The sequence below is a fragment of the Dipodomys spectabilis genome, unplaced genomic scaffold (genome assembly GCF_019054845.1).
Source record: "Dipodomys spectabilis isolate Male_0828 unplaced genomic scaffold, ASM1905484v1 ptg000062l, whole genome shotgun sequence".
In the NCBI taxonomy this organism is placed as follows: Eukaryota; Metazoa; Chordata; class Mammalia; order Rodentia; family Heteromyidae; genus Dipodomys; species Dipodomys spectabilis.
In genome coordinates, this window is record NW_024870739.1 from 388,300 (window position 1) to 415,247 (window position 26,948).

The 26,948-nt window shown below is 51.3% G+C and overlaps 2 protein-coding genes across 4 annotated transcripts; both read right to left on the minus strand.

Moving 5' to 3' along the window:
* On the minus strand, nt 1-5,656 carry Spag7 (sperm associated antigen 7). The gene is made up of 7 exons (XM_042680568.1): nt 5,484-5,656; nt 2,569-2,636; nt 1,964-2,052; nt 1,742-1,826; nt 796-885; nt 547-703; nt 1-414 (listed from the first exon to the last, which is right to left on the minus strand). Exons 1-7 carry the CDS (start codon nt 5,566-5,568, stop codon nt 305-307), a joined length of 684 nt encoding a protein of 227 aa, XP_042536502.1. The 5' UTR covers nt 5,569-5,656; the 3' UTR covers nt 1-304.
* Nucleotides 5,657-6,410: 754 nt separating this feature from the next.
* Nucleotides 6,411-26,862, minus strand: Camta2 (calmodulin binding transcription activator 2). Of its 3 annotated transcripts, none has more exons than XM_042680555.1 (22): nt 26,710-26,862; nt 25,347-25,441; nt 25,044-25,147; nt 22,145-22,212; nt 21,923-22,058; nt 21,360-21,431; nt 20,984-21,137; nt 20,543-20,677; nt 19,012-19,952; nt 17,888-18,014; nt 16,081-16,215; nt 12,924-13,039; nt 11,893-12,077; nt 11,380-11,458; nt 11,008-11,230; nt 10,240-10,541; nt 7,916-8,112; nt 7,489-7,672; nt 7,267-7,338; nt 6,811-6,995; nt 6,612-6,686; nt 6,411-6,530 (listed from the first exon to the last, which is right to left on the minus strand). In XM_042680555.1, exons 2-22 carry the CDS (start codon nt 25,375-25,377, stop codon nt 6,467-6,469), a joined length of 3,585 nt encoding a protein of 1,194 aa, XP_042536489.1. In that variant the 5' UTR covers nt 25,378-25,441; nt 26,710-26,862; the 3' UTR covers nt 6,411-6,466. The 3 variants fall into 3 exon arrangements, with proteins under 3 accessions (XP_042536489.1, XP_042536488.1, XP_042536490.1); XM_042680554.1 differs by having other exon boundaries at nt 21,360-21,446; nt 26,710-26,789; XM_042680556.1 differs by lacking the exon at nt 21,360-21,431.
* Nucleotides 26,863-26,948: the final 86 nt, after the last annotated feature.

Here is a 26,948-nt window from a genome sequence, read left to right on the forward strand (position 1 = left end):
ACTGAGTCAAACAGTGTTTATTGAATGTAAAGTAATCCCAGCCCCATGGGAAAGTGTTCCAAGAAGAACAGAATAATACAGATTAAATACCCACCTGCACATTCACACTCTTTCACTCAAACACACACACACACACATCACATACACAGCGAAACAAATCAAACCCCTGTGTCCTCCAGCCTGAGTGCTGGCTAGCAGGAGGTGACTCAGAGGCGGGGCTCCAGGATGGGTCCTAATAGCAGCAGACTTGTCCTTTCCCATCCCCTATCCTGCTCCAGAGGCCAAGGGGAGCTGGGTTGGACGTCTAGGAGGAAGTTGGCAACTCTTCCCCGCTCTGCCGCAGACGTTTCTTGGCTCGGATCTCATTCATGGCCTCTTCGATGGAGCGTGTGTCCCTCTTGTTGGCCACTGGCACTGGGGGGGGGGGGGGGGGGGGACACACAAAAGGGAGGGAGGGCAGGACCTCAGCTCCCCCTCCCCCATCCTATGCTCTCCTCCCCAAGTATCCCCCCCAACTGGCGCTCCCCAACCCCTGCCATGGCTCACCACAGCCATAGGTCTTGTTGGCTTGTAGCATGTGGGCTGCATCCTTGGCCGCTCCCTTGCCAATGAGATGGCTGTATTTGTCTTTGTAGTCACTGGCTGGGCTCACTTCCACAGGTCCCTGCAGAGCTGCCTCTTCCTCCTGCTGCTGGACCAGCTCCTAGGGTCACAGAAGTACAGTATTGGTACCCAGGGGCCTGATCCTGACCAAGGTGATGGTAGTGGCTCCAGGGATTGCCAGGTAAAGCTCACCTTCAGCTTCCGCTTCTCCTCAGCCTTCTGGGGGTCCCATTCCTCCCCATGACGGTAGGAGTCCAACTCTTCATCAGAGGGGGCAAACTCCTGGGGAAGAAGTGAATCAGGGGCCCATTATTTTTAAATGTTTAATCTTGTTTTGTGTGTGCTATTACTGGGACATGAATGCCTGGGCATTCTCCCTTAGCTTGTATGTATGTGCATGTGTATGTGCGAGTGCTGGTCTTGGGACTTGAACTCAGAGCTGTCTGTGAGCTTTTTTTTTTCTGGTCAGTCATGGAACTTGAACTTAGAGCCTGGGTGCTGTCCCTGAGCTTTTCTGCTCAAGGCTAGTGCTCTTACCACTTTAAGCCTCAGCTCCACTTCCAGTTTTTTTGGTAGTTATTTGGAGGTAAGTCTAATGGACTTTCCTGTCCACACTGGCTTGAACTCATCCTCAGCTCTCAGCCTCCTGAGTAGCTAGGATTACAGGCATGAACCACCAGAACCTGGTACCATGAGCTTTTTTGCTGAAGACTAGCGTTTTACCATTTGGGCCACAGCTCCACTTCTAGCTTTGTGGTGGTTAACTGTAGGTCTGAGTACCAGACTTTCCTGCCAGGGCTGGCTTTGAACCATGATCCTCAGCTTCCTGTGAAGCTAGGGTTACAGCGCCACCACTGCTCAGCTTTCACTTAGCTTTAACATTCAAGGTTGGCACTCTACCACTTTAAGCCACTCCTCCACTTCCAGCGTTTTGGTGGTTAACTGGAGATAAAGAGTTTCCTGGACTTTCCTGCCCAGGCTGGCTTTGAACCTTAATTCTTGGATCTCAGCTTTCAGATTAGTTTGGATTACAGGTGTGAGCCACTAGTGCCTAGCTAAGTGTTTAATCTTAACCATCTCCCATGGTGGAGGACAGACTGAAAAGGAAAGAGGAAAGTGAGGAACAGAGGCCTTTCACCTTTTTGAAGATCATGACATAGCGACAGTCATCGTCTTCCCCAAAGGAGAAGGATGTCAGGCCAGCAACTTCTACCACATCGTGTCTGGTAAGGAAGGCAGAAGAGAAAAAAATGTATTGGGTTATAAAGGGGCCCCGTCTCTTCTTGTGAGGGCTTCTCCGAATGGCCCTTTCATATCCCCAGCTGCCCACCTCTTGACTCCCCCAGCAAGAGACACTCACAGTATGCTCCTCTCTATCTTGTTCATAGGCTGAAACTTTTTCTTGATCTGCCCACTGTCTTGGATGAAATCTGACACCTCTTTCTCCATCTTGGAAGAAAGAAAGGAAAGAAGATGTGAGATGATGGTTCTGTACAATTATTCCTTTCCCCAACAGGACTAACAACCTGTCTATACCTCCCTACACTTTCTTCAGCTTCCAAATCACTGGCTCTTAGGTTGTATCTCTCTTGAAATATTAAAGGTTTTTTTTTTTGTTTGTTTTTTTCTGTGCCAATATTGGGGCTTGAATACAAAGCCTGAGCACTATCCTTCAGCTTTTTCACTCATGGCTGGTGTTTTACCACTTCAGCCACAGTTCTACTTCTGGCTTTTTAGTGGTTAATAGGAGGTAAGAGTCTACTAACTTTCCTGCCCTAGCTGGCTTTGAACCAGCTTGCTTGTGAGCCTCAGATCTTGGCCTCCTGAGTAGCTAGGATTACAGATGTAAGCCACTGGCACTCAGCAATTAAGACATTTTCAATACAACTGAGTCTTCAACCTTCTAACTCTAACTTATTGGAAGTCCTTCTAGAAGCTGCCTTTGATCTCTCCCGTTGTTCTCACCCTTTTACGAAATTCCACTTTCTGTTGTTTGTCTTGTTCTTGTAGTTTCTTCAGGCGGGCAGCCTGCTCTGGGGGTGAGAAATGGCAGCATTAGGCCTGGACTAGAAGCATGTGAGAATAGTTTGTTAGGCTTCAAAGGAAACATGCTGTCCATCAGGAGGAATCAGGCTGTGAAGATAGAATTACTGTTTATTAGCTGGGCGCCGGTGGCTCACGCCTGTAATCCTAGCAACTCAGGAGGCTGAGATGGGAGGATCACAGTTCAAAGCCATCCCAGGCAGGAAAGTCCATGAGACTCTTACCTCCAATAAACCACTCAGAAAACCGGAAGTGGCATTGATGCTCAAGTGGTAGAGAGCACTAGCCTCGAGCTGAAGAGCTGAGGGACAGCACCCAGGCCCAGAGTTCAAGCCCCCTACCCCCAACCCACCCCTACTAAAAAAGAATTACTGTTTATTTGTGAGGCATTTACTGATATTTATCACATGCTTGGTACTGGGGTAGGCCCTGAAGTACCAAGATGATTAAACATAGTTTTACGCTTCATGAGCTCAGTTTGATTAAGAGTGACAAAGATCATAATTATGCATAACCCTACTTAGCAACCCCACTGGGAAACCAATTAATATTTACCTAATCCTCATAACAGATGAAGAACTATAAGGCACATGGGGCAGTAAGGAGACTAAGCCTTTGGCCTGAGAATCATCATCTCCATCATTTCATTGTCTTCAGGGAAAGGAGAAACTATTTAGTTTCCTGTATTTTGTAATACCCTCCACTTCCTACTTCTACAACCAGAATGAAGCTGAAAGAAATGTTTTATCTCATATCCTTCTACTTTTGGGGGTGTAGGTGTCCAACCTTAGCTGGAAATAAATTCTCCACCTTGGAATCTTTATTCAACTCTCCTCTTCCCCTTTCTCAGATCCTGCCTCCTTGACATCAGATCACTCTGCCCCTGGAAAAAGTAGGGTTTTGTCTTTTTGTTTTGGTGCATGGGATTGCTTTTCCTCTTGCAAACACTGACAGTCACCGTGTGTCAGAGTTACTTCTTCCTCTAGTCCACAAGACTTCAGCTTAGCATATGCTAAGAACAAGCATACTGTTAACTTTTTGTTTCTCTCCCCTATCTGGCTATGAGCTTCTGAAGGCAGGAACCCTTGCTCATATCCAGTCTAGTTATCTTCCAGGGCCTCAGGAACTGACAGCCTAGAACCTTAGCATTTCCAATCTTGGCCAGTGATGATTTTCTAGTTAGTTTTCCAGTCTTCCTTGTGCCTGGAGAGGTGGCACAGGATGATGGCATAAAGTGGTTAAGAACATAGTGCTGAGTGGCTCACGCCTGTAATCCTAGCTACTCTGGAGGCTGAGATCTGAGGATCACGGTTCAAAGCCTGGGTTCAAAGCCAACCCAGACAGGAAAGTCCATGAGACTCTTATCTCCAATAAACCACTCAGAAAACGGGAAGTGGTGCTGATGCTCAAGTGATAGAGTACTAGCCTTGAGCTGAAGAGCTGAGGGACAGTGCCCAAGGCCCCGAGTTCAAGCTCCACAACCAAGAAAAAAAAAAAGAACACAGTGCTTAAAAGTCACACGTGGTGGAAGTGGCGCTTAAGTGGTAGAGCACTCACCTTGAGCTGGAGTGCAGGGACAGCGCCTAAGCCTAGTGTTCAAGCCCCACATCCGACCCAAAAAAAAAAAAAGTCACACGTGGGTATGAAACTGCCACTTACTAACCCTGTGAGACCGCACACAAGTGAGTGAACTGAACTTCCTAGTCAACTGCTTCTAGAGAGTCATTTGTACCCCCAAGTTAATTTCAACTTCCAGGTTACTGTAATTGTTCCCTCTTTCCTCAAGAGCTTTCAGATTCACTTCTCTGCCTATAATTTTTTGCTCCTCTTTCTCATTTACAGAATTATCTATTCTTCAGACCTCACTCACTGCAAATACATTTGGAGCACTTATTGTTATCAAACTTGTGTATTTCATCACTGAAGATCTCAGACTCAGGATGGTAGTCTCCTTCAGGGGCGACCCTTCCCCTAGCAAGCGTTCAGTAAATAAAGAGGTTATTTAGATAATCCAGCAACTCTTGAACACCTTTAAGGCATCCTGCCTGCCCTGACTCCCACAGGACTAGGATCTGGGTATCTCCACGGCAGGCATTCGGCTAGGCTTCTTCACTTGCCAAAGGAAACCTCCACCTTCCTGCCGGGTCGTACCCAACTCTGGCCGCCTTTCCCGAGCCCGCCCGGTGGGAAGCCACTCAAAAAAACACAGGCCGGGACCACAACCAATCATCCCGGCAGCATTCTCATCCCTCCAATAAACACCATGACCTGCTGAAGCAGCTTGGAAATGTAAGGCTAACATTGGGAAAAAGTACTGGTAGAGGCAGGCATAGGGACTGGGTCAAATCTAGAAGGGGCACAAAGACCCGGAAGACTCAAGCTACTAAATGGAGGTACAAGGGTGCTGGTCCAACACTTAGGAAATGATGCTTTAAGTTAAGAGAGCCAATAGCGACCTCAGGTGAAAAGATTGTGGGTGGGCGTGTCCCGGACCTGAGCAAGCAGCGGTAGGCGGGGCCTGAGCACACCGTTCTCCAATGGGAAGGCGGGACAAGCGGAGACGGACGGGCCCGGCAGCTAATGGCAAACAAGGACTACGGAAGGCTGCGCTAGGAGAGAAGAGGCAGGAGGCCGGAGCTGGGCTTCCGGCAGCCAATCACTGCCCGCCGAGGACGGCGGCCGGGCGAGCCGGCAGCTCTATTAGGGACGCGGAGGGTCTCCGTAGGGGCCTGTGAGGGGTCTTTCACGGCTCTGGAGGCGGCATCGTCCGAAGGGGGGTGCAACTGCGGTCCCAAGAACCGAGTGAAGAAAGGTGGTCGTGGATTTGGGGTCCTCACCTCGGGCCTTGCGTCGAGTCTCCTGGTCCCCGAGGCTGGGTGGCTTCTCCATGGAGCTCAGGATGGAGCCCAGTAGGTCCGCCATCTTGGAAGTGACTGAGAAGGGGCGGTGCGTCTTAAAGGGGAGGGGCAATTGCCTTTAAGACCGGAAACACGTCGGAGGCGGAAGACCACGCGCCGCCCTGCGCAGGCGGTGACCCCAGGCCGCGTTGGCGGGACCCCCTTACCCCCCCCCCTCCGCCCCCCCCCCCCCCCCCCCCCCCCGCTCCCAGCAGACAGGAGCCGGAGGCTGGCTGGTACAGCGACGTTTAATGGCAATTCGTATAAACCAAGCCCATGCACATGTAGAAAGTGCTCGTGGAGCCGGCCGGGCCCCTGCCGCGCGACCCTCCCGCGGCGTCTTAAATAGATTCTTCACTATACTCTGTATGTTACAGTATGTACAGGCCCCTGCCCTCGGGCGCAGGGCGGACTCCGCCGGGCGGTCCCACGGGCACCCCCGGCCGTTTGGCCCCGAGGGGGCGGCCGGAGTCGGACGGGGGAAGACCAGTCCAAGGAAGCAAACGGACGCAAACGTCCGGAGTCGGGGGGCGGCGGGTCAGCCTCACACTCGAGGGCGCGCCCGGCGCGGGCCGCGGTGGGGCCGAGGCGGATACATTCAGTGACGCTTCCAACAAATAAATAAGGCAAGTCAGGAAGGGCCGCGGCCGGGCGGGCGGGCGGGCGGGCGGGCGGGCGGGCGGGCGGGCAGGCAGGCAGGGCTCCGTGGGTCGCAGCGGAAGATGCAGGTCTGTGGGGCGTGGCTCTCGGGAGCCTGGGACCAAAAGAGGCGCGGCCAGGAGGGAGGGGTGGGCGCCGCGCGGGGGTGGGGGCCAAGGGCGCCAACCAAAATGTAGGGGGAAAAGCTGCCGACAGGGGCTCCTCCTGCCTCTCCAGGTTAAGACTGCCAGAGGTGTCCCCCCCCCCCCCCCCCGATGGCGAGGTCAGGTGGCCAGGCCTGGCTGGGGAAGCCCTTCCAGCTCCTGGTTCTGCTTCAATTCCCGCATCCTGCGGAGACAGGGGAAGGAGTCAGCGGGGGCTGGCAGGGGGTGCGCAGAGGCGGCGTGGAGGAAGGAACGAGTGACCTACCGGTGTCGGCAGCGCCTCAGGAATCTCATGATCTTCCTGGCTGCCTGGTCCTGCTTCTTAGTGAGAAAGGAGCCTCTGGTGGCAGAAAGAAGAGATAGGGATAGGTCCTAGAACCTAGGGCCTTCGTGTCCTCAGTCCCTTAGGAACCCAGTGGGGAGAGGGGCACGGTAAGCAGGGGGCTGCAGGGCTGGAGCCTCACTTGTTGCGGGCTGGCAGGGGGCCTGAAGGCCTGTGAGGGCCCGGCCGGCGGCGGTAGGAGCGGTAGTGCTGCTGGATGAGCACCGCGGCTCTCCGACTCTGCTGAAATCGCTTCTGTTCATAGTAGCTTCGGAATTTGCTCTGGATCAGTATGGCTGCTTGGGTCATCTTCTTATAGAGTGCAAACTGCAGGGAAGGGGAGAAGGGACAAGGGCTGAAATGGAAAGAGCCCTCAACCCTTGAGGGTCTACCCCAAGTTAAGCTGATACAGATCTCTAACTCAGACACTTCTGGAAAAGCAGAATCATCACACCTCACACCCAGATCTCAAGGCTAATACCTTAAGTGCAATCCAGGTCAGCTTGTGGAGAGAGAAGGGAAGTTAGGGCTCAGAGCACCTGGTTCTCTAGACTGGAGTGTATGTGTTGGTGGCAAGCTTCTGAGAGAAGGATCTTACCTGCTTGTACTTCCGGTAACAGCGTTGTATCACAGCTGCTGCTACCTCCTGCTGCTCCTTCAGCCTCCGCCCCTGAGGGAAGGGAAGAGGAGGTCTCAGCATTTTATTACACACCTAACAGACACTGAACCTGACTTCTTGCTCTCCTGGGGCTCCTTGACTGACTCCATCTGAGGCCTATCTGGTCACTGCTCTTCTCTAGAAGCCCCCTGGCCACCTGACCTTGTACTTCCGGAAAGCTGTCTGGATGACCCGGGCTGCCTCATACAGTTCCCGTTGCTCGTGATCTGAGAGTGTCAGCAGGGCAAAGTCACTTTCCATCTTGCCACTGGTAGATGCAGAGAGGAATTCTGCCCAGGAAGGTGCTGGAGGCATAGTCAGGCGACCTCGCTCAAAGGATAATTCACTGTGGAGGACAGGGAGATGGGAAGTCAAGGGGCATCTTTAGTCCCTCTTGTCCCACAGAGGTAGCTAAGACCTCCAGTAACAGTCTGGAAAGTGGCTTCACAGTTTACAAGCCAGGCCAAGCCCCTTCTCAAAAGCCCGGGGAACTCAGCCAGAATGAAGTGTTGGCTATAGGTTAGCCCGCTTCCTCCCTCCCTTCTTCCTTTGAAGATGAAATCTGGAGGCTTGGTCCTGAACTGGTCACCTGGGAGGGGCTGAGCTAGGGAAATGGTCCACATTCTCCAGGTAGCTGGCCAGCCAGGACATGGTCTCACTAAGGCCCACTGCGCCTGTTCGCTCCCGCATTGAGGTTCCAGCCTCAGGAAGCCCCACGAAGTCTTCTCGTTTAATCCGCTCTGGTGTGGCTTCAATGATCTGCTTGGCCAGTGAGATCATGTCCACCTGGATGGAAAGGGAAGCTGTGTAAGCCCTGCAAGGGCCTAACTGCCAAATGTTCCTGTCCTGAGTGGCGGCTCACCACCAAACAAGCCTCAGAGATCACACTCTAGCTCCTTCTTGGTTATAGTTCCAGATTCATTCATTCTTGCTGGCTCCCTCTAGGGGATATAGCCCTCTGTACTATGACGTTGCAAAGAACATAGAATAAGGACAAGTTGGATCGAGCTTATAATCCTAGCTACTTGGGAGAATGGGAGGTCAGCTGAGGCAAAAAGTTCCTGAAACTCCCATCTCAACCAACAGAAAGCTGAATGTGAGCCAGGTACCCAGTAATTATACATGTAATCCTAGGAGGACTACACCTGGAGGAAGCTGAGATCTAGAGGATCAAGGTACAAAGCCTGAACAGAAAAGTTCATTAGATTTCCATCTCCAAAACCAATAAAGGGTAGAGATAGGCTAAGGAAAGATAGGGGAGAATGATGGGTGACATTGATCAAGATGCATTGTAGGGGCTGGGAAGGTGGCTCAGTGGTAGAGCGCTTGCCTTGCATGCATGAGGCCCTGGGTTCAATTCCTCAGCACCACATAAAAAGCTGGAAGTGGTACTGTGGCTCAAGTGGTAGAGCACTAGCTCTGAGCCGAAGAGCTGAAGGGCAGCACCCAGGCCCAGAGTTCAGGCCCCATGACTGACAAAAAAAACCACATTGTGGGGCTGGGAAAGTGGCTCAGTGGTAGAGTGCTTGCCTTGCATGCATGAGGCTCTGGGTTCGATTCCTCAGCACTACATAAACAGAAAACGATGGAAGTGGCACTGTGGCTCAAGTAGTAGAGCTCTATCCTTGAGCTGAAGAGCTGAAGGACAGCGCCCAGGCCCAGAGTTCAGCCCCCATGACCGGCAAAAAAACAAAACAAAACAAAAAACCCATATTGTATTCATAACCTGACTTCTGGAATTGAAACCCCTTTGTATAACTACTTAATAAAAAATGAATAGCTGAGCACTGGTGGCTCACACCTGTAATCCTAGCTACTCAGGAGGCTGAGATCTGAGGATCGGGCTTCAAAGGCAGCCCGAGAAGGGAAGTCTGTGAGACTCTTATCTCCAATAAACCACTCAGAAAACTGGAAGTGGCGCTGTGGCTCAAGTGGTAGAGTGCTTGCCTTGAGCTGAAGAGTGCAGGACAGCACCCAGGACCAGAGTTCAAGCCCCATTACCAACCAAAAAAAAAAAGAAAAGAAAATAGGAGGCCAGCTTGGACATGGATGCAAGACCCTGTTTGAAAAATAACTAAAGCAAAAAGGGCTGGTAAACCCCTTTTATGCTTGCCTGATAAGCACAAGGCCTTGAGTTCAAACCCAGTACTGCCAAAAAGAAACATATAACCCATATGAGGATCCAAGGGCTGAGCAAACAGGCTTACTATTATCACTGCCTCACCAAGGCCTGTCCCACAACAGCCAACCAGCACCTCTTCCCCACAAGTCTTATAAAGCAGGTCAATCTACTACCTTCAGCTCTCCAAGAACTAGCCCAAGGCCTGCTGACCACATGACACCCTGGCAAATGGCTCTGACCTTTGTTCTAGCCCCAAGGCCTCTAGCACTTCCTGCTGGCCACATTCCATGCAGCTTGCTTCCTGTTCTCTCTTTAATTTTTTAAATTTAGATTGCTTTCTAATTACTCATTGGCCTCTAAAGCTGATTATGTCTAGCACTTAGCTATTCATTCATTCTGTAAGACTTCCTGAGCTTTTGCCACATGCAAGCTTCCTTCTTACCTCAGATCTTAGCCCACTATCTCCATCTTGTCAGCCCTGGTGCTTATATACTTGCCCTCCATTCCCCTGGTTCCTCAATAACTTTTTCTCTGTGTGGATCAACAGGTAACTCCTATAATCTAGCTCTAAGTGAATATATTCCTCAGAATTCTTAACCTCTGCTGCCTCAAGACTATCATGTCACCAGGTCTGAAAGAAGCTAAGCAAAGAGGTACCTTGCTTGTCCCCATGTGGTAAATGGGCCTTTTTCCCAAGCTGAAGCCACACTCTGATTCTGCTCATAGAGTATCTGCCTAGCCTAACCTATCCTAATGACTGGCCCCCATGATTCTATCAGCAGAAGCAGTACCGGGATCACATCCACAGCTGATGGGCTGTCGGCATCCTCTGGAGCAGCCCCATCATCTGGGCCTGGTAGGAAGGCAGGAGGGGAAGGTGAGGACCCTTTGGGGTTGGTGGCCTCATAATCCATAAGTAGGGGGGTTTCTGGTGCACCAGAGGAGAGTGGGCCTGAGACCATCTCCTCCATAGTAATTTCAGAGGCTGGTGGAGGAGCAGTGGGAGGACTCCCATCTGGAGCACTAGAATAGGCTGATGTGATGGAGAAAGTGCCGTCCGACAGCTCTGAGGGCGAAGAAACACTGCTGAGACCTGTGAGGCAAGGGAGGAAGGTGAGGCAGTAGGAGCAACAGGCCATCCTCAAGTCTTCTACCCTCATCCTTCATCTCAGTCTCCCTGGTTGTTCTTGCTCCTGTTATCTTCCTATCCCTACCTCCAGTTCCACTCCCTCTCTTGCCCTTTGACTTTGCCCTGGTTGTGACAGGCCATATCCCTCTCAGAAAAAAGATCGGAGTCAAGGCTGGGCTCTGGTGGCTCACACTGTCATTCTAACTACTCAGGAGACTGAGATATGAGAATTGCAGTTCGAAGCCAGCCCAGACAGCAAAGTCCATAAGACTCTTACCTCTAATTAACCACAAGAAAACCAGAAGTGGCACTGTGGCTCAAGAGGTAGAGGGCTCGCTTTGAGCTGAAGAACATAGGGCCAGTGCCCAGACCCAGAGTTCAAGCCCCACAATCGATTAAAAACAACAACAAGATGTGAGCCAGCTCTCACCAGTGTCTGGGCTGGAGGAAGGTGGCGACAGGGCAAGGAGGGGCTCAACTGAAGCTTCCTGTCTCTGCAGTTCCTCAAGGCAGCGGGCAAGGCGCACATGCCCCCTCGAATGAGCCACAGACAGGGGTAGACGGCCCAGGGAGTCAGGAATCCTCAGCGCCTGTCGGTTCCAACGGAAGAGGAGCACAGCAGCTTCCAGGTGTCCCAAGGCACAAGCCCACATCTGAAGAGCAGGAGGTGAAACCTGACTTCCTTTTCCAGGTGCAAATCTCATACCTGGGCCCACACCATGCTCTGCATCCTTCAAAGGACCTTCCCTTTGAAGAACAATTCCCCTCACCCTGCAGGCCGTTAGGGACCTGATATACTCACCAGAGGGGTGCAAGAGAAATGATCCACGTTGAGCGGGTCAACCTCTTGCTCTAAGTCCAAGCTTCCAGTCTCCACACTCCTAGTGGGTTTGAAAGAAGGACATGAGGGCTGAGAAGGTGGCTCAGGCCCTGGGTTCAATTCCTCAGCACCACATAAGCAAAAAGAAAAAAAGCTGGAAATGGTGCTGTGGCTCAAGTGGTAGAGCGCTAGCCTTGAGCTGAAGAGCTGAGGGATAGTGCCCAGGCCCAGAGTTCAGGCCCCACGACTGGACCCTCCCCCCCCAAAAAAAGTAAAGGGACTGGGAAGCAAGCTGTTTAGAAGCACCAAGTAGGATGAAATAGCCAGAAATGAGTCCACTAAAGGGGACAGGGGACCAAGAATCTACATGTCTTAAGTCAGGGGATATTATGATTTCCCCAAATGCTTTGTTCTCTTCCACTCCCATCCCAGTCTCTTAGCACTAATGTCCCAACAACTGCCCAGCCCCACCCCCTCCATGTTGCCCGGGCTCACCGCCACTGGCTCAGGGTCTCGATGAGGCGGGCATAGCCCTGGGCAGCAGCCAGATGCAGAAGGCTCATGCCCCGGAAGGGGCTTCCATGAGTCAGACGTTCAGGACCCCTCCAGGTAGATCGTGGGATCATGCTCTCTACCAACACCACCACCCGTGCCTCGAACCCAGGACCCTGGCCTTCATCCTGCAGTATACACACAGATGTTCAGAGACATGGGCATCTGGTCTCCTAAGATTGTTCTCTTGACTTCTAATTCTGCCACTTCATCACATTCTGCTCTAGGTTCCCATGGTTTACTGGTTCTCTTAGTTGAAGTTTCTGTGTGGCCTCTATCCCATAGTCTACTTATTCCAGCTGCTCTGGCTGCAGACCTTGCACAGCCTTGCCCACATTCTCTCTCCACATCAGTTCAAATGGGTGCCGTGTCCACATATGTTTTGTCCCCATCAGAAGCATGTCTTCTCTATCCTTTCTCCCTATCTCTACTTGTTGTTGTTGTCGGTTTTGGTGGTGGGCTTGAACTCGGGGCCTAGGTGTTGTCCTTGAGCTTTTGTGCTCAAGGCTAGTGCTCTACCACTTTGATCCACAGCTCCACTTCCAGCTTTTTGGTGGTTGATTGGAGATAAGTCTCACTGACTTTCTTGACTTTGAACCATGATCCTCAGATCTCAGCCTCCTGAGTAGCTAGGATTATAGGCATGAGCCACCAGCTCCCCATCTCTATTTCTTCAGAGAAATGGGACCCACACAACTCTAAGCCCCAACTCTCCTGACCCCTCCCCCTCCTCTCCTTCACCTCCACCCTTCTTCAGACCAGAAATAGTCTGAAGCTTGTCATGCCAAGAGGGTGCCCAGAATAGCCACTCTTCCACAGGGTGGGGGTGGGAGCAGGGTGATGTCAGGGACAGGAAAGATGACTGGCTGAGGCGGCTGGGGACAGGCAAACAGAGTCATACACTAGAGTCATTTTTTTTTTAGGTGTATGTCCCTGTTCCCCACCATAGACCACTGCCCTTCCCATGGAACTACCTGAATTAGAGGAGCCTCAGGACCCTGGCAAGTGGCCTGCCCAGCTGCTGCAATCTCTGCCATCCGCTTCTCCATCTGCTCCAGCCGCTCCAGGATGGACATCCGGAACTGGTTGTCTGCAGGGAATGGAGATGGGAGGCTAAATGGACAGGGTCTGGGGGATGGAAGGAATACTGCAATTGGACTTATCCAAGATCTGGGGCAGAGGGGGATGTGAAGACAGCGAATCATTTTCTATTCTTTTTCCTACTCACTTTCTAAATAAATACCACCAGGGCTCAGTTCTGAAAACAGGGCTTTTAATCCTACCTATAGCTTAGACTCAGGATTCAGAACCAAAGCAATCTCCTTTAAGGCAGAGGTAACGGGAATGCCCCCAACAGCCATCCAGCCCTCAGCTACCCAAAATCACACAGGACAAACCCAGCCTCTTCCTAAGCAGAATGTTCCCTAAGTTCTTTCCCGAGACACTACCTTTGTCCCCCATGTTGGGGCTGAAAGGCTCAGGGTCCCTCCTCTTGGGTGAACTACCGTGCAAAAGGGCTCAGGGAGTGATTTGAAAAGCACCACCCCCTCCTCCCAGCCCCCCGCAGCTGTCCACAAAGAGGATGGTGGGGGAGGGAAGGTGGAAAGTCAGAGCCAAGGCCATTCCTCCTCCTCCTCCTCCTTCCCCAACCCTATACACAAATATATACATAGGTATACATGCATACACACAAGCACACACACACACAACCCAAGCTATTATTAGTCCCTCTCTGAGATCAAAAAAGGACAAAGAGGGGAGGGGACTAGAGCCTAGGGAAAATAAGCACTGAGAAGCAAGGTGAATGAAAGCTGGCATGTCATGAGATGCCAGGAGAATAGAAGGATGAATGCAGCAGGGGAAAGAGGAATAAAGAATCACCAACAGAAACACAAATAGGACTGAGAGAAGAGAGCAGGGGAAAAAAAATCAAGGTGAAGGCAAGGAGAGATGAGATAAAGAGCTAAAAAGAATACAAGCTAAGCCACTGGGTTCAAGAAGAGTGGGAAAGAGAGGACCTATAGGAGAAATAAGGTGATGAAGTTATAGAACAGCACTGAGAAAGCTGACAAGGTCTTAGTAGGCAGACCTGAATCACCACAGGCACCCAACACACACTCAAGGCTTTGTGAGAAGAGTGGATACAAAAATGAGGCAAGAGGGCTGGACTGGAAAGGTGGCTCAGTGGTAGTGTTTGCCTTGCATGTATGAGGCCCTGGGTTCGATTCCTCAGCACCACATAAGTGCTGTAGCTCAAGTGGTAGAGCGCTAGCCTTGAGCTGAAGAGCTGAGAGACAATGCCCAGGCTCAGAGTTCAGGCCCCACGACTGGCAAAAAAAAAAAAGAGGCAAGAAAGCCAGGTGCCAGGGGCTCACCCTTGTAATCCTAGCTACTCAGGAGGCTGAGATCTGAGGATCACGGTTCAAAGCCAGACCAGGCAAGGAAAGTTGTGAGACTCTCATGTCCAATTAACCTCCAGAAAACTGGAAGTGGCGCTGTGGCTCAAGTGGTAGAGGGCTATCCTTGAATTGAAGAGCTCAGGGACAGTGTCCAGGCCCAGAGTTCAAGCCCCAAGACCAACAACCAAAAATAGTGAGGTAAGAGGGGTTGGGAATGTGGCTCAGTGGTACAGTGCTTGCCTAGCATTCATGAAGCCGTGGATTCCATTCTTCAGTAGCACAAAAACAGAAAAAGCCAGAATTGGCACTGTGGTTCAAGTGGTAGCATGTTAGCCTTGAGCAAAAGAAGCTTAGGGACAGTGCCTAGGCCCTGAGTTCAAGTCCCCAAGACTGCCCTCCCCCCCAAAAAAAAGAATACTGAGGCAAGAAAGACCAGGGCCTTGCTGGATACTAGTGGTTCGTGCCTGTAATCCTAGCTACTCAAGAGGATTAGAGCTGAGGATCTTGTTTTGAAGCCAGCCCATGCAGCAAACTCTTTGAGCCTATTATCTCCAATTAATCACTGGAAAACAGAAGGTGGAGCTATGGCTCAAAGTGGTAGTGTACTAGCCTTGAGCAAAAGAGCTCAGGGACAGTGCCCAGGCCCCAAGTTTAAGCCCCATGACAGGAGAAAGAAAAAAAAAAAAAAAGCAGCAGAACTCAGGGACAGTGCCCAGGCCCCAAGTTAAGCCCCATGACAGGAGAAGGAAAAAAAAAAAAGCAGCAGGGCAGATAATAAGTTCTCAAAGGCCCAAGAAAAAGAAGCAGGAAAAAAAAAGAAGACAATAGTATTAGACTTAAATACACACACCCCGTACACAAGAGTATATATGTGTTGCATCTGTGTTTTTGTATAAGAAAGAACACCAAGATATTAGTAGTAGGTATCACTAAGCAGTCATATAAAAGAACATCCATTTTAGCTGGGTGCTGGTGGCTCATGGCTGTAATCCTAGCTACCCAGGAGGCTGAGATCCGGGTGAGGATTGTGGCTCAAAGCTTGCCCAGGCAAGGAAAGTCCATGAGACTCATCTCCAATTAACCACCAGAAAAATCAGAAGTGGTGCTGAACCAGTGGTTCAAGTGGTAGAATGCTGCTCGCCTTGAAGAGTGCAGGGACAGTGCCCAAGCCCAATATTGGTTCAAACCCCATGACTGACCAAAAAAACAACAAAAAACCACATCAATTTTTTAGTTGAGGATGGGTGTACAGGCCTGTAGTCCCAGTACTTAGGAGGCTGAGGCATGAAAATCAGGAGTTTGAGGCCAGCCTGGGTGAGTCACTGTCTCGACAAATAATGCAAAATAAGCTATAAATTCCATTTCTTACGTGTGGGCTAGCAGCTCATACCTATAATCCTAGCTACTTAGGAGGCTGGGATCTGAGAATAGAAATTCAGAGCCAGACCAAGCAGATAAATTTGTGAGAATCTTATCTCAAAGTAACCAGCAAAAAGCTGGAACTGGAACTGGCAGAGTGCTAGCCTTGAGCAAAAAAGCCCAGGAACACCACGTAGGCCTTGAGTTCAAACCCCAGGTCTAGAACAAAAAAAAAACAAAAACAAAAAGAACTGAAAAGACCAATGAAATAGGGTGGTAATGAAATGAAATAAGGGTGTGTCTTTCTCTCTCTAGGAACCTGTTATACTCAAAAGTTGTGGGGCCTAACAAGGTCAGAGGGTTCTATACTCACCATCCAGTGACAACCAATCAAGCTGTGTACTTGGCAGAGACAGGAAGCGGCGGGCTCGATACTCGAAGAGCACAGAAGCAGAGAGGGGCCCTTCTCGCCCAGCCACCTGCAAAGATACCAGCCCTACTTCATGGGCTGGGGAGAGCAGGGTCAGCATGAAGGACTCTGCCTGGCTCCTTCTCTGGCCATCTGTGTAAGAGCCCATGATTGTTCTATTTATGTTGGTTATTCAGCAAAAATGTTTGGAAGCTAATGATCAAGGGTCACCTATTCTTATAAACAATTTGATGATGGCTAAACCCTTTAATCCATTAGACCAGAGTCAAAGTCATGAACCTGTTACTGAAATGGAGAAAAGGGGCTCTGGTTGTTCCCCAGCCAGCCGTGTCCAAGAAAAGCAGTCTAAGGCCTATTGGATGAAACCACCAGGCTTTGACCTACTTTTCTATTTTACTACCTTTTCCCAATCAGTTTCTCTAAACTCATTCCCTTTCCCTCCACATATAGCTGAATGCGGCTGTGGAAATGGGAAAGAATACAGTCATAGAAGGCGAAGCTGTCAACTTGTCACTCCCATGGTTCCTGCGGTTCCACAGGAAGGCTGACTGGTAAGTGTAGGGTCAGGGGTAAGGATGGGGGCAGAGGAGCAGGAAGGTCAGTCTAGACTAGTGCTTTCCAGAACTCTGTAGTGCTGGAAATATTCTCTACCCAAATTATTACATAGGGATGCACTAGACTGTATGGCTATGTACATGAGAAAATCAATTTTAAATTTAACTTTGAATTAAATAGACACATGTGACTAACAGTTACTTTTCTGGACACTCACGTTTAAAAGCTAATGTTGGGGAGAGAAATGGAAGGGAAATCTCTGATCGAAAAGTACTGGACACATAAGATGGATATTTTAAATTGTAACCTGCTTGTACAACCTTTTCTTTCTTTTTTTGTCAGTTGAGGGGCTTGAACTCTGGGCCTGGGCGCTGTCCCTCAGCTCTTCAGCTCAAGGCTAGGGCTCTACCACTTGAACCATAGTGCCACTTCTGTTGGAGTCTCACTGACTTTTCTGTCCAGGCTGGCTTTGAACTGAGATGCTCAGATCTCAGCCCCCTGAGAAGCTAGGATTACAGATGTGAGCTACCGGCATCTGGCTTGTATGACCTTTTAAGTTCAGAAAATTAAAAATAAATAAAAAAATAAAGGTTGGGCTGGGATTGTGGCTTAGTGGTAGAGTGCTTGCCTAGCATGCATGAAGCCCTGGGTTCTATTCCTCAGTGCCACATAAATAGAAAAAGCGGAAATTGGCACTGTGGCTCAAATGGTAGAACACTAGCCTTGAGCAAAAGCAGCTCAGGGACAGTGCCCAGGTGCTGAGTTTAAGTCCCAGGACTGGCAAATAAAAATAACAATAAATAATAAAAGCTAATGTCTTTTGGTTTCAGGACTGGTCAGGGGAGAACAGTGCTTGTGCCTTCTCATTCTCTTTACGCTGGAGTAGGAGACTCTGGTGCTATGCCAGAAATTAGATGGACACTGTCACATTATAGATTTCTTATGTCAAATGCCTGAATTTACCGGAGGGGAGACCAATCACACAAGAAAGGGACAGAATTATCTAAAACCACTGGTAGCTAGCAAGAAGATTTCTTGGGCCATATCCTAGATTTTCTGACACCTAAGGTCAGGCTCTTCTACCTTCTGGGAAGCTTGGTATATGACCTCAGTGCTAGCAGAAGTCTTGTGTTCCCAGAACCTGTCCCAACTATCCGTATGTCAGTCCCTTCCCCTACCATGCCCAATATCATACCAGGACAGTAACAGCGTAAGACACCAGGCTGGACAAGTGAGGCTGGCACTGCGATGTGATCAAAGACACAGGAGTAATGTTCTGCAGCCTCCGTCCAAGGGCCTGTGATAAGCACCTTGACCCCACCCTGCAGACAGAAGTGAAAGACATGTGACTCACACATTTACACAGATCCTTAGAGTATTACTACATGGCAGGTCCCGTTTAGAGTATGAGGGCCCAGAGATGGACAGGATCCAATTAGCTGGCCAATCTATCCCTCCTCCCAACCTTTCTGCCAAGTGGATAAACTATTTCTACCAGAATATTCTACCAGAAATGGGGAACTTAGGTTCTCCGTAAAGGTAGCAGATAACTGTCATTAGAAGCAAGTTTTCTTGGGCTATTTCACCCCACCTTAGTTCTGCTCTGCCCTCTCAGGCAGCATAAAGCACAACTTCTCCACTGCTGAACACAGACTTTCAACTGCTCAGAGTCTGCAGTCAGATCTCCGCGGTATATTTTATTTTCCAGGCTGAACAGCCTCATTTCCCTCCCCCTCAATAGTCACCAAAGGACTGAGATCCCTGGGGTACTTGACGCCATGCTAACACATGGAAGAGGGAGGAAGGAAGAAAGTGACGGTCAGGAGTAAGGACCATGAAAACAAAAGAGAAGCTATAGTCCAGATAAGGTGCAGCTTGAGAAGAGACCCAAGAGGCTGTGAAAAGGCCAGGAGCATGTCACAGTAGTAAAGCATTTGCCTAGGGTGCCCAAGAGCCCTGGGTTTGACACACCCCCCATACTAGAAAAAACAAAAAAGATATAAAAACAAAGGGAGGGGCTGGGAAGGTGGCTCAGTGGTAGAGCGCTTGCCTTGCATGCATGAGGCCCTGGGTTCGATTCCTCAACACCACATAAGCAGAAAAAGCCAGAAGTGGTACTGTGGCTCAAGTGGTAGAGCACTGGCCTTGAGCTCAAAAGCTGAGGGACAGCACCCAGGCCCAGAGTTCAGGCCCCACGACCACAAAAAAACAAAACAAAACCAAAACAAAGGAAAACTAGGTCATAGACCGCAAGTTAAGAGTTAAGGTTCATTTTGTGGAATTGGAAAAGAGGGTGGGAGAAGATAAGCCTAGACTCACCTCTGGGTAGGACCACTCTGGAGAGAAGTCGGTGATGGTGCTAAGAGCAGGTGAGAGCTGGGGTGTTGAGGAAGGGATGCTTGAAGCTTCTTCACTGATGAGTTCTCCCATTAGGTCTGGGAATGACGAAAGACTAAAGGGCTCCAGCTCATTGGCTCCACCAGGTCCTCCAAACAAGGCCTCCCCTCTTACTACTCTGCCTGATGGCTCCAGAGGAGCAGGGGAAGATGGGGATGAAGGAGGGGGTGAAGGTACCGGTGGGGCAACTCCCCGGCTCTTGAGCTCCTCCCCACCATCATCATCTTGGATGAAGAAACAGTTTCCTCTTTTCCCACCTGCTCCTGCCTGTGGGGGGAGACCTCGAGTGGCTGCCTGGGGCTCTAGAGCAGCAGCGGGCTCTAGGGCAGGACAGGGGGTATGAGCAGCTTCTGCCTCAGGGAAATCTGGGCTTACTCCATGGCCCCCTCCATATGTCTGGCCCCTTTGAGGGCTGTTGAGAAAACGATCAGGGTCAAAGGCAGGGCTTGGAGGAGCTGGTGGGGCAGTGGGTTCAGAACCTACAACCACAGCCAAGCTCACAGAAGGCCTATTTTCAGCCTGGGGAGCCAAGTGCCTGGTGGGTGTCAGGCCCCTAGCACGCTGTTCCAGTCCTGTCAGGAGAAGGATGGCAGTACCTCCTCTAGAACCTTGAGAGGTAGGAGGGCTAGGTCTAATTTCTAAAGGCTCTGCGAAGCCTGAAGAGGAGGAGGAGGAGGAAGATGATGATGAAGATGGGGAGGTGTGTGCCTTGGGGAGCTCTGGAGGAAGCGGAGCTATCAGAGGAGGAGGCTCGGGTGGCTGGGAGTGGGGTACAGAGGTCAGGGTTAAAGCTCGGGGCTCCACTTTGGGAGAGATGATACGATGTTTCGTGCTGCTGCATTTGTGGGTAAGACTTCCAGAACCTGGAGTGAAGACAGGTGGGGAGGAGAGAAAGGGATAAGATACATCCTTCTCCTTCCTTCCCTTCCTAGATGCCCTTAGAAAGTACTTCCTGGGACTTTCCTTATAGACTAAAGATGTAATACTGATTGTGGCCACTTGGAGGAGTCAGAAATGAGTTTCCTCCGCCCCCCCCCCCCCCCCCCCCCCGCACTCCTCCCCCATCTTCATCTCGCCCTCTCTCCTCAAAATAAACAGGACTGGAGCAAATGCAGGGGAGGACTATAGACTTGAGAGAGTAGCTGAGAGCAGAAGGTAAAGGCATGGAAAAAGGACAAAATCAGAACCAAGGTGGTACTAACTAGAAACAAAGCAAAGTCAGGGTGTGACTGGTAGGATGATGGCTAAAGGTAGCAGGCAAGAAGGGCATGGGCTGCCAAGACTATGCAGAACAAGGAGCTAAGGCCAGTGTTGCCCAGGTGGGACGGTCTCTGTTCACTTGGCCCATCTTCCTGGACATGCAAATGATTTTCAAATCAGCATGTAAATCCCATGGAGACATAGAACAGTGTGGCTAGGTGGGGAGAGAGCTCCAGTGTTGGGGAACACCCACCAAGGCCCCCACTGCAGAGACAGGCATGGGTTCTGGGTGCAGGCTTGGTCGGATGAGTGTCCAATATCTGCTGCACCAGCTGTTCCACAGAGAACTCCTCTGTCCCGTTCCCGCAGCTCCACTTGATGCCATGAACTACAGGAGATTTAGGTGAAATGCTGGGGGACCCCCAAAGTACCCAAGTCAGGGTCATCCAAACCCCTGACTTGCTGACCAGAGGCCAGCGGCCTCAAGACTGTTTGGCCATGTAGCTCACAGCTGTCTTCATTCCATTCTCCACATTCCACACCTGGACTGCACAGGAAACCTAGCACCCAGCAGGGATGCACCCTCTGTGTCTGGAGGGGAACAGTCACCACAGGCTTCTGGACACAGAAGCAATGCTTTGGGAGACCCCATTCTCACTCTCCCTTGGAGCTCTATCTTCACCCTGCTCCTTACACATGGGCTTCAGCTGTCCCAACAGCTCCTCCCGGGACCACTTCAGCCATTCTCGCCGGTCGCTGCTGATGGAACAAAAGATGGGGCTGCAGCCCTTTCCACAGTCTTCAAGGGCTGGGACGTTCAGGTAGTGTACAAGGACGATATCAGGGTTCTGAGAGCACAAGGCACATACAGAAAACTATAGGTCTTGGGGTGCAGGGGCTCAGCTTCCTAATCTTTTTTTTCTAGGTACTCCCTAGCTTATGGTTCTCACCATCCCCACCAAACCTCCCTCCTTATTTCTCAAAACCTACTTATCCTTCCTTTGTCCTTTCAGACCCCATATTCCTCAAAGGACCAGAACAATCTGGCTCCCTGAGTATTCCATTCTTACCTGGAGCAGCCAGTAGCAGCGCCGATGGAATGTGGGGACGATGGAAGAGTGAACGTAGCAGCCATAGAGACACTGCCAGGAGACAGGCTGGGGTGGGGGGAGGGCTAGTCTGCTCCCCAACTCTTCCTCTGTTCAGTCCCTTTGCAGGAATCCCAATCTTTCCACCAGTTCTTCTCCAACCCTCCCCCCCACCCCAAATCTGCTTCCCACCCTTCTCAAGTTCCAGCAGCCACAGATGAGGGACAGAGGGAAGGGAAGAGTGGGGCTGGTGCCTCACAGCAAAGGCCAGATTTGAAATATGGGACTACCTGGAAATCTAAGGAAAGAGCAAGAATACATCTGAGTGTAAAAATGATTTGGGAAGAGAAACCTGGCTCAGAGCATCACTCCTTAGATCCCTGAGAGAAATGCTATAGAAGTGGGGGACTGAACCATAGGTGGGTCATGGAGGGAAATGGGAGACTGGACTAAGGGATCACTCAGCTAATCCAAAGTGAGTGGGCAGGGGAGGAGGACTGACAGGGGGCAATGAAAACAGATGACTGGATGCATGATGCTCTTACCTCCATGCCCTGGACCTTGAGCTTCATGTGGTCCTCTCGGGTGGTCTTGCCATCCTTTCGCTTCTTCCACAGGTAACCATCCTTTCGGTATTTCACCTTCTTGCGGTTGTAGAGGATGATGGATCCATTCTGAGGCCTGAGAAGGGAAAAGCCTGGTCTTGATTTCTATGAACGGAAGCCAGACCTCCCTGCTACTTCCTCACCTTGGGAGAACTTTCTCACCGTGTTTTTGGGGCACAGGACAGCCACTCATCATGCTTCTCAAAGGTGATCAGGTAGGATGCAATCTCCTGTAGGAGAGGAGGCACTCAGATGAGCGCTTTTAATGGAGGGTCTCAACCTAGTCTCTAGATCACTGCCTTACAGTTTCATTGTGAAGAGCTGAGTTGTGGCAGCTAGTGGAGGGCACTTCCAGATAACTGGACCCAGGGAGGGCCAGGATTTTGCTATGTTGTCAAGACCATCCTTGAACTCTTGGTTCTCCTGTCTCTCTGGGATTACAGGTATGTGCCACCATGCCTAGTCCCACTGCCCTCTTCAGAATCCTAGGTTTCATCTTTCCTTCTCTCTCTTTCATCTGAAACCTCTTAAGAGACAGGTTCTGAATTTCATCATTCTTTTTATTTTTGCTGGTGCTGAGGCTTGAACTCAGGGCCTGAGTGCTGTCCTTGGGCCTTTTCTCTCAATGCTAGTGCTCTACCACTTGAGCCAGTGCCACTTCCTGCCTTTTCTTTTTTCTTTTTGTCAGTTGTGGGCCTGGGCACTGTCCCTGAGTTCTTCAGCTCAAAGCGAGCTTGAGTCACAGTGCCACTTCCGGTTTTCTGATTGTTAATTGGAGATTACAGTCTCACAGACTTTCCTGCCCACGCTGGCTTTGAACTGCGATCCTCAGATCTGAGCCTACTGAGTAGCTAGAATTACAGGCATGAGCCACCGGCAACCAGCCCTTCTTGCCTTTTCTGAGTAGTTTCTTGAAGATAAGAGTCTCATAGACATTTTGTGCTAGGGCTTTGTACCACAATCCTCAGTCTCAGCTTCCTGAGTAGCTAGGATTACAGGTGTGAGCCATCAGCCCCCAGCTTCATCATCCATTTTTCATATCACATATTATTTTGCTCTTTGTAGGTTTCAACATTTTTGTTCCTATCTGAGAAGAAACTCTAATTATTTGACACTACCAAGATGTCTAGGTCCCAAGATTCTCCCAGCAAGGGAGCACACCACTATTTACCTATGTGTCACCCACATTCCTGCTGGATGGGCCCACCAATTCCTCCCTGCACATGCCCTGCACAGTCGTCCCTTCCTGTTAGTGCTGCACAAGCCTGAAATACCATGTACACACATCTCCAGTTATCCTATGAGATTCCTAGATCCTGTATGAAGCCTTGCTGCCAGCATGAATCTGACAGCACGACAGCCCTTATGATTGCATGCATACACATTCCCTTTTACTAAGTTATATCAAACCAGTAGTTATCGACCACCAACTAAAAATGAAGCATTAATTATACAGAATACAGGTATACAACAAAAGGACTGTGACCTCCAGAAGGAGCCAGTATAGGTGGGTGGTGAACAGCAGGGGCTGTGAACCACCTCTAATCTCAATACTTTGAAGACTGAGACAGGAGGATCTTGTATTCAATGTCAGCCTGGACTAAAAACTGATACCCTATCTTAAGAAACAAAACAAAAATAATAACAGGTGCCCATTGCTTGTGGCTGTAATCCTAGTTACTCAGGAGGCTGAGATCTGAGGATCACTTTTTTTTTTTTTTTTGTCAGTTAGTCCTGGGCCTTGAACTCTTGGCCTGGATGCTGTCCCTGAGCTCTTCAATTAAGGCGGGTGCTCTACCACTTGAGCCACAGCACCACTTCTGGTTTTCTGAGTGGTTTATTGGAGATATGAGTGTCACAGAATTTCCTGCACGAGTTGGCTTTGAACCCTGATCCTCAGATCTCAGCCTCCTGAGTAGCTAGGATTATAGGTGTGAGCCACCAGCACCCAGCTCTGAGGGATCACTTTTTAGCTCAGGCAGGACAATCAATGAGATGATTCCTTCTCCAATTATGCAGCAAAGATGCTGGACTGGAGGAGTGGCTCAAGTGGCAGAACTCCAGGCAGGAGTGGAAAAACTGAGAGCAAAGGAAGTCCTGAGTTCAAACCCTGGTATGACTGCCACCCCCGCCCCCCACCACAACCAACCAACAAAAAACCTAACAGGCAGTTGGGTGCTGGTGGCTCATGCCTGTAATCCTAGCTACTCAGGAGGCTGAGATCTGAGGATCACGGCTCAAAGTCAGCCGGGGCAGGAAAGTCTGTGAGACTCTTTTTTTTTTTTTTTGGGGGGTCCAGTCGTGGGGCCTGAACTCTGGGCCTGGACGCTGTCCCTCAGCTATTCAGCTCAAGGCTAGCGCTCTACCACTTGAGCCACAGCGCCACTTCCGGCTTTTTTTCTTTTTGCTTATGTGGTGCTGAGGAATCAAACCCAGGGCCTCATGCATGCAAGGCAAGCGCTCTACCACTGAGCCACCTTCCCAGCCCAAGTCTGTGAGACTCTTATCTCCAATAAACCACTAGAAAACCAGAAGTGGTGTTGTGGCTCAAGCAGTAGAGCACTCGCCTTGAACTGAAGAGCACAGGGACAGTGCCCAAGCCCAGAATTCAATCCCCATGACCAACCCCCCCCCCCCAAAAAAAGAAAGAAAATACCTAGTTAATAAGCAGTAGCTATTGTTTTTACCTGGGTGGGTTTGTTGGAAAGAAGTGAGAGCCTACAAGATCCCTGGTCTTTGTACTTTTTTTTTTTTGCCAGTCCTGGGGCTTGAACCTCTTTATGCTCAAGGCTAGCACTCTACCACTTAAGCACAGCGCCACTCCTGGAGTTTTGTGTTTATGTGGTACTGAGGAATTGAACCCAGGGCTTCATGCATACTAGGCAAGCACTTTACCATTAAGCCACATTCCTAGCCCCTCTTTGTACTTCTATAATCCCCCAAAGAGTCTAGAGCAGTGCTCTGTGCTGAGACATGTCCACAGACACAAAAACACCCTCCTCATCCTCTACTCCCCCACTAGGCCTTGCTGGGCCCATACTCCTCAATCTCCCTAGAAAACCTCATTTGTATTCCACCGTAGCCGTTCTGGAGGCAGCAATGGGCATCGAGGAAGACACTCCAGCAGCTTCTTCGGGAGGAAGATCTTCAGGTGGTGGCTGTTCTCTAGAGGGAACAGAAGGCAGAGCTTAACGGCCCCTCTGGCATTGCTATGAGGCAGCCCAGGGGAAAAGGTCTGAAGGCCATCTAAGGCTCTAGGAAAAACTACAACCAGGAAGAGGGCAGGGAGCCAGGAATCAGAGGGTCATCCAGTGTGGGGAGAACAAGTCTGTACCCAAACTGGAAACTTGGCTTATGAACTCACCAGCAACCTCGGTGGTGTCCTTGGTATTCATGGTGAGGACTCCAGGGGGCAAGGTCACCCCCGGCCTGAGGGGCCGAGGGGAGGGGGAGTCTGTGCTGGGAAGGGAGAGAATAAGGTCATGGCAGAAACCCCCACAATAAAGCAGTATGAGGAGCAGGAGGGAAAGGGTGCATTACTGGATCTTGATATCTGGGAAAGATGAGTCAAAGAGTGGAAGGACGTGACAATGTGACAATAGAACTGGGAAATGGAGATGAGTGAACCTCACCAGCTATAGTGACAAAACCCAACATGAGTAGGGTGAAAGGACGGAACGGAGTAGTCAGAAAGAATGGGGGGGAGGGGAAGGAGAAGACTCGTAGGACTTCAGCCAGGCTAGGACTAAGAGGTGTCAGGATCCCAGGGCTGGAAATGGGGACATCAGGTCCTGTAGGATGGTTTGGCAAGCCTGCCTGGCTGCTGGGGGAGGACAGGAGATGGAAGTCTGGGTGGCAAGCTAAGCCTGAGACACACCCTGAGTTCCTTCTGTTTGGTTTTTCCAAGGGGAAGGGCAGATCTGATAACTGACCTCACCTACTCTCTCTCCTTCAGGTTGGTCAAGGTCTGGTGGCATTTGGGTTAGGTCCACAGAACCCAGTTTCCCACCCTCAGGACAACCTGTCCTCTACAAGGAACCCACAGCCCACTCCACCTCCAGCACCCCTCTCCCCACCCGCCTCTGCCTCCCTGGCCTCAGGCCTACCCTACCCCATCCACCGCTCTGTCTCCAGCCCGATCCCCCGCCCTTCTGGGGGAACAGATGGGAGCTGGAGGAGGCTCTGGGCGCCGGCGGCACCAGGTGTTCGGGGATGGAGAGGAGGAGGCCGGTCCCGGCTCGGCCGTGTGCTGGGAAGCCCGGGCTGGGGTGAGGACTCCGCCCCGGGGCGCAGGTGCGCAGTCCTGGCTGGGCAGCCTGCCAAGGTGCGGAGCAGGAGCGGGACCCGGGCCGAGGGCCCGGCGGCGCGGGGCTCAGACGCCCTGCTCGGGGCGGCCCCCACGGCTGGGCCGGGCACCCCGGCGGGACCTCCGGGGTGGGAGGGTCCGGTCTGCACCCAGGGAGGTTCTGGAGAAGCCACGGGGCAGAGTCCGCGCGCGCGCGGCGAGCCAGGGTCAGGGTCGGCGCCGGGGCGCCGGGTCTCCCCGCATGCGAAGGTCCGCAGCGGGGCCCGCGAGCGGCGCCCCCTGGCGCGGGGGAGGAGGACCGGAGCGGGGCGGCGGGGCGAGGGGAGGGACGGTGGTCCTCGGCGCGGCGCTCACGTCGGGGCGCGGCGAGCGGCGCCCCCTGGCGCGGGGGCGGAGCGGCGGGCGGCGGCCTGGTTCTTACCTCCCGGGGTCCCGCGGGTGACGGCGGCAGCGGCCATTCTCCCCCACACCGACCCCCCCCAGCGCCGGCCGGCGGCGGCGTCCGACGTCACTGCGCACGGGGCGGGGCTTCCCGGAAAGAGAACGGGGGTCGGGAGGGACTTGGGGTCAGCGCTGTGGGGCTGGGGCGGGCGCGGGGTCGCCGGGCTCACGTTCCTGACAGGGGCCTCGGCCCGACGCAGAAGCTTGTCGGCCGGGAGG